The 13,900-nt window shown below is 42.1% G+C and overlaps 1 protein-coding gene across 1 annotated transcript; it reads right to left on the bottom strand.

Moving 5' to 3' along the window:
• Positions 1–10,922: 10,922 nt before the first annotated feature.
• On the bottom strand, positions 10,923–13,672 carry AICDA (activation induced cytidine deaminase). Its single transcript, XM_035028290.1, has 4 exons — positions 13,479–13,672; positions 11,716–11,986; positions 11,375–11,490; positions 10,923–10,976 (listed from the first exon to the last, which is right to left on the bottom strand). Exons 1-4 carry the CDS (start codon positions 13,650–13,652, stop codon positions 10,923–10,925), a joined length of 615 nt encoding a protein of 204 aa, XP_034884181.1. The 5' UTR covers positions 13,653–13,672.
• Positions 13,673–13,900: the final 228 nt, after the last annotated feature.

The raw sequence follows: 13,900 nt of genomic DNA, 5'->3' as shown, positions 1-13,900 counted from the left end.
AAAATAGAGAGAGGGGCAAACTATGAGACCCTGAACTATAGGAAACAAACTGAAGGTTGCTGGAGGGGAGGTTGCAGGGGAGGGATGAGGTAACTGGGTGATGAGCATTAAGGAGGGCACTTGATGTAATGAGAACTGGGTGTTATATGCAACTGATGAATCACTAAATTCTACCTCTGAAACTAACACTACACTGTATGTTAACTAACTTGAATTTAAATTTAAAAATTAAAAAAAAACAACCCATAAACCCGTTGTCTTTATCACCCTGTTCTTTTTTCCCTCCTTTGTTTTCTCTCTTGGTGATGAGATCACCATCAAGTCATTTTCAAAGTGGAAACCTAGCAGTTACCCTCAACCACAACCTCTTCCACAACTAATTAGCTAAGGCAGATGCTACTCCCTAACATTCACCAGCTCCCTCCCTCATCCATGACTCCAGTCCTGCCTTAAAGTCTTCATCCCTTTTATCCAGGCCTAACTGCAATAGTATTTTAAGAAACCTTCCAGGGCGCTTGGGTGGCTCAGTCGGTTAAGCATCTGCGTAGAGCATCTGCCTTTGGCTCAGGTCATGGTCCCAGGGTCTTGGGATCGAGTCCCACACCGGGCTCCCAGCTCAGCAGGGAATCTGCTTCTCCCTCTCCCTTGGCCTGTCTCCCCCACTTGTGCTCTCTTTCTCTCTGACATAAGTAAAATCTTAAAAAAAAAAAAAAAAGACAAGGGTTTTCAGGATCAGGCTACTGCTTATAGAGGAGATCAGCTTTATTTCCAACCACCCCCTTCTCCTACTTAAGTCACACAAATTTCTACCTTCTGCACTACTTTAAACCTCTCAGTCTTTATTTTTTTTAAAGGTTTTATTTATTTGTCAGAGAGAGAGAGCACACAAGCAGGGACAGTGGCAGGCAGAGCAAGGAGCCCGATGTGGGGCTTGATTCTAGGACCCTGGGATCATGACCTGAGCTGAAGGCAGACACTTAACTGACTGAGCCACCCAGGCATCCCTAAACCTCTTAATCTTTAGACATGCTATTCTATCTGCCAAGTATATCCTTACCACTTTTCACTCCTAACTTCTTTTAATGTAAGCAAGAGGACTGGGAGGATGCATAAGCAGAGCTCTGGAATGCTAGTAATGTTCTATTTCTTGATCTTGGTGTTTGTCATACATTCTTGAAAATTCTCAAAGTGTCATTTGTGATTCCTGCACTTTTCTCTATGTGCATAATATTTTAATTAAAAAATTATTTAAAACTTAAAAATATTAAGTTCCTGGATATTCTGCTCTGGGAAGCCTTCTTTGGAACTTCAAGCTAAATAAAACAACTTCCTCCACATGTATGTCTGCATACTTTTGTCAAATTGTGTGTAATTGTGGATTGTTAGCCTCTCTCTTTTCTAGGAGCTTTTTAGGGGAAAGGCTATTTCTCATTTACCTTGTAGCATGAGTACTCACCAGTGCTTGCCAAAATAGTAGGTGCTCAAAAGATACATGATACAGAAACATAAGTCTCCTCTCCCTCTGCTTTGAAGGAGACATGGCCGGCCTGACCAGTCATAGTCACTAGAAGATGGAATTCGATTCCCGAGTTTTGAGATAGAGCTCTGTTCCTACCCAAATCAACAGTTTTTACTAGAAACTGAAGAGTTAAGCAAAGATTGAGTAGAGGAGAATCAAGATGGAAATACCAGGAATAGACAGATTAAAAGCCTAGAACAACAGAGATTAGAATTGGGGTGACTCAGTGACACTGAGTTTAGAGGACAGACAGGACAGACATAAGCCAAGGGTGTCCTGGTGATGGTGAGAAACACAAGCTGGCATTGGGCTTTTAGTTTCCAATTGCAGGGCTGTTAGGTTCCTGCATGAGTCACACTGGCTTATGGGATCAGGGCGTGGAGAGACAGGCGATTAGGCAAGGACCAGCGCCACTGGGTGAGACCTAGGGACTCAGGCAATGTATTTCTCTCAAATACAGCTATCTTCAAGGAGCAATACTCCAGTCAATGTAGAAACCTGTGATTTGCTTTTAATTCACTCTCCCTTTACAACATTCATATCTAATCACTCATCTCCTCAAAGTCTATAAAGTGGTTCACGCCTCTCATTTCTTTTTTTTTTTAAGATTTTATTTATTTATTTATTTATTTATTTATTTATTTATTTGAGAGAGAGAGAGAAAAAAACAGCATGAGAGGGGATAGGGTCAGAGGGAGAAGCAGGCTCCCTGTTGAGCCGGGAGCCAGATGTGGGACTCGATCCCAGGACTCCGGGATCATGACCTGAGTCGAAGGCAGTCGCTTAACCAACTGAGCCACCCAGGCGCCCTCGCCTCTCATTTCTAATTCCCACTGATACCACCTTAGTAGGAACATGTTTTGAACAGCCCAAAAGATAGTTGAGGCAATTTAAATTGTCCCTCTTTGGGCAATTTGAAAAAATTGCCAATTAGCCATAATATTTACGAATAAAAAAGTAGAGAAGATGGGAGCATCCATGAGGGATTATACACAAGTTCAAGTATTATGGAACAGCAACTTGGAGTAAGCAGAGGAAGTAAGCTAAGAAGGGAGGTGAACAGGGGCACCTGGCTGGCTCAGTCACTGGAGTGTGTGACTCTTGATCTTGGGGTTGTGAGTTCAAGCCCCACCTTGGGTGTAGAGCTCACTTAAAAATAAAGCCTTAAAAAAAATAAATAAGGGAGGTGAACAGAGGGAACGCTTAGTGGAAAAAAAGGAGACTCTTAATAGAGACAGAGGTCATGTGGTCCCTGAAAAAGAGACAGAAAAAGTAAAAGGCGAAAGATTTATGCGATCTGAAGAGAAACCAGAGTATTGAGACAGAAAAAGTAATCAGGGAGCGCCTGGGTGGCTCAGTTGTTAAGCGTCTGCCTTCGGCTCAGGTCATGATCCCAGGGTCCTGGGATCGAGCCCCGCGTCAGGCTCCCTGCTCGGCGGGGAGCCTGCTTCTCCCTCTCCCACTCCTCCTGCTTGTGTTCTCTCTTCTGCTGTGTCTCTCTCTGTCAGATAAATAAATAAAATTTAGGGGGCGCCTGGGTGGCTCAGTTGGTTAAGCGACTGCCTTCGGCTCAGGTCATGATCCTGGAGTCCCGGGATCGAGTCCCGCATTGGGCCCCCTGCTCGGCAGGGAGTCTGCTTCTCCCTCTGACCCTCCTCCCTCTCATGCTCTCTGTCTCAAATAAACAAATAAAATCTTAAAAATAAATAAATAAATAAATAAATAAATAAATAAATAAATAAATAAATAAAATTTTTAAAAAAAGAAAAAGTAATCAGTCACAAGAACCGTATCAGTTGCTAGTAAAACCATCTCACTTTTCCAGTTAGTCTACCTGTGGCTATGAAAGAAGTTTCCTTTTTATGTGTAAATTGAGCCGGTCTCTGCAACTGAATGAGCTGCATTAATTCAAATAAACGTCAAGAGTCACCGGTACCTAAATTTAAGTCTACTTTGGTAGCTGACCGTGGGACTATACTGCATGACTAAGTGAGGTAACGTGTCAAGCAACTAGCCCCATGACAGGCCTAAGGTCTGCACTCAAAGATGGTTACTGTGGGAGCACCTGAGTGGCTCAGTGGGTTAAACCTTCGGCTCAGGTCATGATCTCAGGGTCCTGGGATCTCAGGGTCCTGGGATCGAGCCCTGCATAGGGCTACACGCTCAATGGGGAGTCCTCTTTCTCCCTCTGCCCCTCCCCCTGCTTGTGCATGCACTCTCTCTCTGTCTCAGATAAATACATTTTTTTAAATCTTTTCTAAAAAACTTAAAAATAGTGACTCTGATATGTCTTTTTTTGTTCTTTACATAGACATACTGTGACGTGTTTTTATGAGTCAATTTTTTTTTTAAAGATTTTTATTTATTTATTTGACAGAGACACAGCGAAAGAGGGAACACAAGCAGGGGGAGAGGGAGAGGGAGAAGCAGACTCCCCGCTGAGCAGGGAGCCTGATGCGGGGCTTGATCCCAGGACCCTGGGATCATGACCTGAGCCAAAGGCAGACGCTTAACGACTGAGCCACCCAGGCGCCCCTTTATGAGTCAATTTGCCTAGACCCCAGTTATTCAATCAAACACCAACCCAGGTGTTACTCTGGGATAGTCCATTGATAAGACTTAAGTCCATAATCAGTTCACTGTGAGATTCTTAGATAATATGGGTGGGCCTGATTCAGTTAGTTTAAAGGATGTAAGAACAGAACTGAGGCTTCCACAGAGAAATTTCACCTGAGCACGAAAGCATCAGGTCCTTCCCTAAAGCCCCGGCCTGTTTTCCTGGCAGCCAGCACAGACTCCAGACTTGTTCTGCAGACGCCTACAGTCATGTAAGCCAACCCCTGACTAGGTATAGCCATTTCTCTTTCTCTTGGCGAATTCCGCCTAATAGACTCTGGCGTACAGATTACTCAGTCCTTAAAAAGTGTTTCATAAATCATTGGTGGGAGGAGGAAGAAAGCTTTTGGACATTCAAAGAAAGATCCATGCCTCTGCTAGAGTGAAAGTGAAAGTCCCCTCTCCCTGCCTTCTTCCTCCCATCCAGTTTTTCTCTCTGGATATAACCACAGCTGATGGTTTGGATTTTATCACTTCAGCATTTTTGCTGAGCGTATATCTATATGAATATGTATATGTATATGTAAAAGTTTTATGTATACATATACACATACCTATGAAAGTATAAATGAGATCAAGCTATACAAAGTTTTAAAACAATTTTTCTTCACTTAGTAATATGTTTTGGATATTTTTCTATGTCTTTTCTTTCTTTTTTACTGGCTGCTTAGAGTTTATTTTTTACGTGGTGCAAGACGTTACAGGGTGTCAGGAAGGCTTGTGTGTGGCCTGAATAGTAAGGAGTGGGGTTCTCTCAACTCCCTTTTTGATGTTTTGCTGTTTTGATATAAAAGAACCCGACTGCGTCTGCGTGCTGCAGCCTGCCTAGTCTACCGGGAGAGAGAGGAGGGGTTCTCATGAGCCTAGCACCTTCTGAAGCCTAGTGGCTGGGGGTGGCCACTCAGGATTGGGGCTCGGTGTTGGCTTTGCCAGGCTGGCCACCGGGCTACTTCTTCATGGCTTCCGGAGCCAAGTCCCAGGTGATCGAGCCGCTCGAGTCCTAGGAGAGGCTCAGCGTTCTGGGGACTCCGACACTGTAGCCGTGAACCCGAGAGTGGACTTGCGGAAAAAGAAGCTTGCCCACTAGGGACCCTGGTCAGCGTTGGGGAGACGGGGATGCTGAGAGAGAACTTCTCCAGGATGCCCTGCACTTCCGCAGGAGCTGTTACTGCAAGTAGAACCCCCGCGGCTTGGGTAATGGTCGTGGGTGGCCACTGCGAGCCCCTGGAGGGAATGGATGACATGCCGTCGCTTGTGCGCTGGTGGAAATCTCGGGCGCCCCCTCGCGGCCTCTGCGCAGGACCGGGGTGGCGGGAACCCGGTCGGGCGCTGGGACACAGAGCCCACTTGCAGAGACCGCCAAAGGCGGGTCCTCTGCCTTTTCTATATGCATTTATGTAGCTTTACAGTATTTTTTGAAGAATTTGTTCATTTAGAATGCAAGTGGGGGGAGGAGGAGAGAGAATCTCAAGCGGACTCCAGGTAGAGCAGGAGCTGCTAGGGGCTCAGTCTCACCACCCTGAGATCATGACCTGAGCTGAAACCAAGAGTCGGACACCCAAGAGACTGAGCCACCCAGGGCGCCCCACAGTATCCCTTTTTTACTTTCTGAGCTCATTGCAGAGTGCGCTTGAGATTCTCTCCCTCTCCCTCTGCTCCAGCGCAGCTTGCGCTCTTTTTCTAAAATAAAAAAATAAAAAATAAATCTTAAAAAATAATAATTCTCCCTCTCCCTCTGTCCCCCCTCCCCAAATAAATAAAATCTTAAAAAAAATTGTGGCCAAGATTATGGAAAGAATTCAAATTAGTGAAAAGATTAGATAAATCCAATTAAGTAGTGAAGGAAGTTAGCTGCAACATGGTGTAGGGGGATCAAATTCCATCTACCCAAATTGGGTAACTACCATTTAGAGGCTGAGAGTACTTGGGGAATCTGTTGACAAATCAGCCCTATAAGAGTCCATTCCTACTCTTAACAGAATAAACCTGGAGTTTTGTAGTTCTCAGATTCCATGGCTCGTCTGCAATCTCAAACCCTGCAACGGATACGCAACTGTATTATTACCCGGAATTTCCAGCCCATCTTAGATATTAAATACTTTGCAATCCTATTAAAGTTTGGACTTGAATCTATAGATAATAAAGTAGATGAAACTGATTATATTAAAACCTTTGGTTTTAATTAAGGATAATATGTGTGCAGATGTGATTTAAAGAATCTTCACATATTAGATCTTAGCATTTTAAGCTGAAAGGTTTAAGATAATTTGGTCAGGCCTGTAATGAATATTGAGATGTTTGGAATATTTAACAAAATTCGTTTTGACATTTCATAGTGTTTTTTTGGTTGTTGTTGTTAGACTTGCTTATAAACCAGGCTGCCCTGTCAAGCATTTAAGGTGGTTAAAAAGCAGCCACATGAATATACATAACTTAAAATGGTAAAAGTAGTGTAATCGTATTTGTGAATAGGGACGGTTTTTAAGTTTAATTGCTATTTTAGGTTATTCTAATATTAAAGAGCAAGTAATACTGGGTTTGGTAAAAAAAGAGCAAGTGAAAGTGGTTGCTCTTATTTAATACAAAATTAGACTTATAAATCATAAAATAATTTTGAAGTTTGAAACAAAGGCTTAAAAGTTAGGTGCTTAAATTTGTATCTTTAATAAGTTGAACATTTAAATTCTAAAATACTATAATTAGCAGTTTCTATAACAAAAAGTACCCCAACTCACATTTAAAAACATATGTAGTATTTTCTTCATGCACATGGATTGTCTTTCTGGCCAGAATGTAAGCTTTTTGAACACATGGATATAGATACATATATGCTGGTCACACTGCTATGCACCTAGTAGTTGATCAGTAAATATTAAGGAGAATGAATGATTAAATAGCAGATTCAGCATTTATTTCTCATGAAATTTTCTTAAAACCAACCATATCATCACCACCACAGAATACTTCTCGTGGGGCATCCTGATTGAGAGGGGGCCAACTGCAAAAGAATTCACCCAGGGCAGAACAAAAGAGTTCATTGAATACATTGCAAGGGAGACTGTCTGCCACAAAATGGTGGTGAGATACCACAGTTACAGAGTGGAGTGAGAAGGTATGGAATGTATGGAATTTTCCCTTTTTTGGTAACTGCCTGGTTGTAAGTAGCCCATTGGTTAGTTAGGACCTATGGCGATTTCCAAGGTGAGTCACTTAACGAGCCTGTGTGTCACCTGGGTGGTCACTGTGGGCCCTTTTGCCTCGCTCTTGTTTCCATTGCTCAAACCTGTTCACTCAAAGTGGCCTCTACACTTGTCAGTAAAATGTTACAAGAATTAGTGAATATCATAACTATTACAATAGACTAAGATGTCGGTAGCTCCAGCTAAGATGTGTCAATGGCCTCCATCCAAAGACAATAAATAACTCGCCTCCTGTAGTTGAACAAGTGGGATTTATTACTCTTGCCGTGAGAGAGAACCAACATTATGGGCAGCCATGAGCCGTGAAGTGTCTAGTCAGTAAGAGGGTGTTTCTCTCACTGAGACACGTCATGACTATGAATTTAAGTACAGAATTTGGGCTTTGGTTCGGTGAATTGGGGGAGGGGCTAAGAAAATGGGAATTTGTGTTAGATTAGATATTGTGAGGGAATTAGGTCAGTTCTATAATCGGGTGTGTCCCATCTTTCTGGAGGGCTGACTAGAACACGGATAAAGCTGTAACTGGTAAGGAAGTAGCAGTCATTCCTTCCAGCCAAGAGAGGTGGTGTTTGGTATTTTGTGGGGTGGCTCAGACAAATTATGAAATGGTTTTGCTTTCTCTCATATCAGTCTGAATAATCCTGTTTGAGGTTGTTATTCTATGAGACTGTTTGTGTCCAACAGGAAAATAATAATGGCCTGGCTAAAAGTGTCAGGCCTGCTTTCAACTATCAGACTATTTTTTGTTTTCGTTTTTTACCCTCTTTCTTAGGTACTAGTAGAGGAGGGAGAGAAAAGTGAATGCAAGAAGTATTTAGCATACAAAGTGTAAGGACCCGATATGGGGGCAGACGGTGATGTCATGGGTGATTTCTAGGTTTGTCCGGCAAACAGAAAGGGTAGCAATGCTAATCACTAAGATAGTTGTGTTTGTGTTATTTTCTAATTTAATACTTACCAAAATTGTGAAAAGTTCATATTATCATACCCATGTAGAGATCGGGAACTAAAGCTGTAGAGAGGTTAAATGTATCTTGCCCACTGTCGCATAGAAACAGAATTCAAATTTAGGGTCACCTGACTCAAGTCATATTGGCTTGTCTTAAATGAGATAAAATTCACATAACATAAAATTTGCATTTATAAGTTCATTTATCAATTCACACACATGTAAACTTTAGCCACTCTAAAATACACGTTAGTGGGTTTTAGTACATTCAGAATGTTTTGCAACCATCACCACTGAAATGTAGACCATTTTCATCACCCCCAAAAGAAACTCCATATGCATTAAGTAACTCCCATGCCCTTTTCCCTCTTGCCCCTGGCAACCACTAATCTTTTTGTCTGTCTCTGTGGGATTACCTGTTCTGGACATTTCATATGAGCGGAATCATAAAATATATGGCATTTTGTGTCTGGCTTTCTTTCCGTTGGCACAATGTTTTCAAGATTCATTCATGTTGTATCATGTTCCTACTTCATTCCTTTTTATGACTGAATAAAATACTGTTGTATGGATATAGCACGTTTATTTATCCACCCATCACTTGATGGGACATTTGGTGTTTCCTTTTTTTTTTTTTGGCTCTTACGAATACTCCTGCTATAAATATTCACGGAAGAGTTTTTGTTTCAACGTATGCTTTTAATCTCTTGGATATATACCTAGAAGTGGAATTGCTGGGTGATATCTGTGTTCAGCTTTTGAGGAACCACCAAACTGTTATCCATAGCAGCTGCACAATTTTACATTTCCACCAGTTAACATATGGAAGGTTTGTTTCTCCATCTTGAGCAACGATTGTGATTGTTTTTGATGTTGATAGCCATGCTAATAGTCTGAGTGGTATCTCACTGGCTTTGATTTCCCTAAAGACTAAGGATGTTGAGTACCTTTCATGTGCTTATTAGCCATGTGTGTATCATCTTTGGAGGAATGTCTATTCAAGTCTTTTGGCCATTTTAAAATTAGGTTGTTGGGGTTTTTTATGAGTTGTAAGAGTTCTTGGTGTATTCTGTCTACTAAACTCTTACCAGGTATATTATTTGTAAATATTTTCTCCCATTTTGCAGATTGTCTTTTTACTTCCTTGCTTTTCTTTTGATGCACAAAAGCTTTTAATTTTAAAGAAGTCCAATTTCTCTCTTTTTTCCTTCTGTTGCTTGTGCTTTTGCTGTCATATTTAAGGGACTTGATCATATCCAAGGTCGTGAAGATTTCCACCTGTGTTTCCTTCTAAGGGTTTTATAGTTTTAGTTCTTGCATGTGGTATGTGGTAAGAGATCCAAATTCATTCTTTTGCATATAGATATCCAGTTGTCCCAGCAGTTTGTTGCAAAGGATTATTCTTTCTTCTATTGATTAGTCCTGGCACCCATTTGTAGTTGTAAAACAACGCAATTGTGCATTCAACTTGTCATGCAGATCTATTTATCTGCATTGCAAGGGTTGCTAGGTAATAATTGCACAGTGATATGGTTATTTTTTAATATTTTTCTTAGTCAAAGAGAGTTGTTACAAAGAGGCACTTTCTGCCATGTTGGCTCCCTACATTTTGCTGGAGAAAACACTATTTCTTTGTAATGAATGCTCTGTCATCCTTCCTTTCCAAATGTTACTCTCTTTTTGTCACACTGTCCTACATAGTGAACATTTCTTTGAGAGGAGCATCGCATACATAAAAAAAGTCGGAAATGTTGGCCTGGTTGACACTGTTCAAGTTACGAGACCCACTGGAGAGGACAGATTTTTCTTTTCTCAAACTGAAGCAAGTCCTTTCCAAGTGTTACCTAATTAAATGTGAAATTTATGGTTGTGGTTTCTGACCTATGGACTTCTTTAAAAGGATCTATGTTTCCAGATGTGTTAATTGAGGCATCAACTAACTTTTAGAGTGTCTTCTTCACAGTCCTCATTCATTTTAAGATCCTTTATTATAAAATAGCCTGAAGGTGATCATGCATATTTCATACCAAGAAAAAAATTGTCTTATGTACAAACATAAAAACATACCTCAGACAATGAAAACATACAGTGCATGCTTAGATATTAATGCCTTGGGAAGATGTTTTGGGGTTACAATTACCCAGATCCTTTCATTAGGAGGTTCTGTATAGATCATGGACTGGTACAAGTTTGTTCACTTGAAAGGGAACCCCAAAGGAAAAGAGTAGAAAAATATATCACTAATATCATTGAAAACTCCGTATGAATCACATAATAAAGGATACATATTATAAAAACATTTGATCTTCTCACCATGCTTTTACAGATTTACCTTTTGTTTCCTCCCTCAGTCATAGAACACGACACTTTAGGTGCTCCCAGGCCCTGCAATTCTGTCATTTCCCAGTAGGGGGCGCTGTTGCATTAAAAGCTGCACCAGTTGCAGCATTTCCCTGGTGGGCCTGTGTTCTTCTGTACTTTCAAGACGGTTTTTTTTACAAAGTCCTGTAATGAATATTTTCTCTCTAAACTCTTAAGAAAATGAGAGTTGAAGAAAAACGGAATTCTTGAAAGATTGTCCTTTTACCCACTGTCTTCAGAGGTGGTTAATTTTAAGTGACATTCTTGGAGGTTGATATCAAAGTCCCAAAGTACGAAATGCATCTCGTAAGTCATCAACCTCATACAGGGGCTGTAAAGAAAGAAAGAAGCTGAGTGGATGTATTTGTAACATCGTGGAAGAAAGTAACTTGGCAGGGGTAGGAAGAGGAGAGGAAGGAATTCTACCTGAAGGAAAACAGAATCCTGAGGAGAGTGTAAGGGAGAGAGTTGTGGGTGATGAAAGAGGGGAAAGGAAGGGCATCTCAGCAGAGGGCTCTGAATTGTGAAACAAAAGAGCAAATTCAAATGTAGGAGAAATAACAACAAAAAAAAGACACAGTACGGCTTTCATCAGAGAAAAAATGAGAGTGATACCTACACACATATGCACAGACAATGTAAAAAATATGCTAAAGGAAAATTTAAGTAGCTCCAGGAAAAGATGACTTTGGAGAGAGAAAGAAAATGAGAAGCAAAGAAGCCCCTTACCAAAAGAATGCGTCGAAGCTGTCTGGATAGTCGAACGGAATTTTCGTGCAATCCCTCCCAGGCTTTGAAAGTTTTTTCACGATTTTCCACAAAAGTATTCCAGCAATAAAAATAATCTTTAAAAAAGGAGGGGCATGGGGTAGGAGATAGCTCAGATCCCAAATAGAGAGGAAAGAAAGAACCCCCTCCCCCTTTTAAATCTCATTTCCTACAAAGCCTGGTGTCCAAGCCTTAATTCTCTTCCTCCTATTCTAGTCAATTTTTGGCTGAATTCCGCCCCCCGCCCCCCCCCCCGATTTTTCTCCTCCGAACTGCAGTCCCAAACGAGGTCCCCTTCACACCTTTGAAGGTCATGATGGCGATCTGGACCCCCGCGCGGTGCAGCCGCCGCAGCCCCTCGGGCTCAGCCTTGCGGTCCTCGCAGAAGTAGAGGCGCGCGGTGAAGATCCTCAGACTGAGGTTGGGGTACCCTCTCAGAAAGTCGGCCACGTGCCGGGCACAGTCGTAGCAGGGGCTCCAGGAGGTGAACCAGGTGACGCGGTAGCACCGGCCAGGGTCCAGGTCCCAGTCGGAGATGTAGCGGAGGAAGAGCAACTCCACGTGGCAGCCCGACTGCGGACAGAGCAGAGCACTTAGGTGACGTTTAGTGACCTTTACTGCGGTGCCGGCAGCTTTATGGTCACTAATTCATCTGCCTCCCCCAGTAATCTTTTTTAGCGTGTCTGCAGTTTGGGCCTTAGGTTACAACAGAACAGAAAAGCAGGAGGATGCGATGAGTCTGGCTGAAGTAGCATCACAGTGTTCCAGAGTTTTGAGTTGTGTTCGCGAAGTTACTTCTGGCGCGTTTGTGGAGAAAGAAAATGGCCTGTTGCTGTAACATTGTGGAAACACACCAGACCACTAGGGGGAGGTAGGAAACATGGTTGAGGACTGGAAGGGGTAAAAGAGATTAGGCTAAGGCCAACAGAGGGGTGTTGTAGGAGAGGTAATAGGACTGCTGTGGGTTCAGAACAATTAAATAATGTGATTGCTCATCCTATGATCCCTGTGATTGTAATAACTGCGCAATAATGAGATAGAGCAAATCTGCATAGTATTGCCGAAAAGTCATTAGTCCTAGAATCTGAAAGATCTAGGTTTCATTTCCTGGCATCACCACTCAGGTGACTGGGACAACTCATCCAACTCTTGGATCTTCTAAGTCCTCACCAATAAAATGGCCTGGTATCGATCGTGAGGATTAAAGGAGAAGGAAAGAAAGGGTTGGTAACAGCAAACCCTTCTCTACTTAGAATGTGTCACATCACCAAACAGGAAAGATTAGAATGTAAAACAACCGAAGTGAGATAATTTACACAATACAAATGGAGGCAAAGGAAATTGAATCATAAAATAAACACTTAACAGTGAGCCAGACAATGTCCTTCCACCTATGGATTCTTCCCTGGGATCCCACCAGTATCAGATCTCACTGCCTGTTTTGAGACATGAAATACTCAGATTATGCAAACCCATCTGGATGGTGAAGTCGCTTGTAAATATAATTCTCTGATAGATGCTGAGAGATTGATTTAATTAATTGACCAATTGAGGCTTCCCTGAGTATTCTGGGTCTCACCATGCTGAATGTACTCATTGGCCTATGATCTATGTGAGCAGGAGGGACTAGAAATCATTAGGGAAACAGAATTGAGTCATTAATTTTTCCTACTTTTTTCTTAATTTTCCAAAAAATTCTAAAGAAAGGGAATTTTCACATTTAAATTTAGCTTGAGTGAGCTGACAATATTCTTCCAAATCAAAAGGCTCTTATATTTGATTTCCTTAATCTCAAAGGCAATTCAGGTGCTGGGGAAGGGAAGGAAAGTTTGGGGGCAGTTACTCTTGGCATTGAAGCAGGGTGTCACAGTAATGTGCCCAACATGATCAGGGAGGACATGAAATGGCATGCTTTGGGGCATACCTGTTCTGGTTTCATGGATATAAAAAAGAAAGATTTGAGAAATCTGGTGGAGACCTAAACGTGAAACAGGCTGAAAGTAGTACTATCTGCATATGGTTCTGAAAGTGCCCGAAGTCTAGCTTGGAAGCAACTAATTGATACCTTGTTTCGAAGGTGACCAAAGTCCAGTGAAAAGGAGGTGGCGCTATCCCGCCGCTTCACCACGTAGCACAAGTAGGTCTCATGGCGACCCTTAGCCCAGCGGACATTCTTGAAATGGTAAAGAAACTTCCTCTGCTTCATCAGGAGGCTGTGGGTGAGGAGAGGGAGGAACATTCAGGAGCAGCGCTCATTCTCCTGGCTTTCCTTCAGCTTTTAAAAATATCTATAATGAGGGACGCCTGGGTGGCTCAGTTGGTTAAGCGACTGCCTTCGGCTCAGGTCATGATCCTGGAGTCCCGGGATCGAGTCCCGCATCGGGCTCCCTGTTCAGCGGGGGGTCTGCTTCTCCCTCTGACCCTCCCCCCTCTCATGCTCTCTCTATCTCATTCTCTCTCAAATAAATAAATAAAATCTAAAAAAAT

This window comes from Mirounga leonina, unplaced genomic scaffold (assembly GCF_011800145.1).
Source record: "Mirounga leonina isolate KUSES-001 unplaced genomic scaffold, KU_Mleo_1.0 Mir_201, whole genome shotgun sequence".
Lineage (NCBI taxonomy): Eukaryota > Metazoa > Chordata > Mammalia > Carnivora > Phocidae > Mirounga > Mirounga leonina.
Note: the sequence above shows the minus strand (reverse complement) of the source record. Positions and strands in the feature narration are given on the sequence as shown.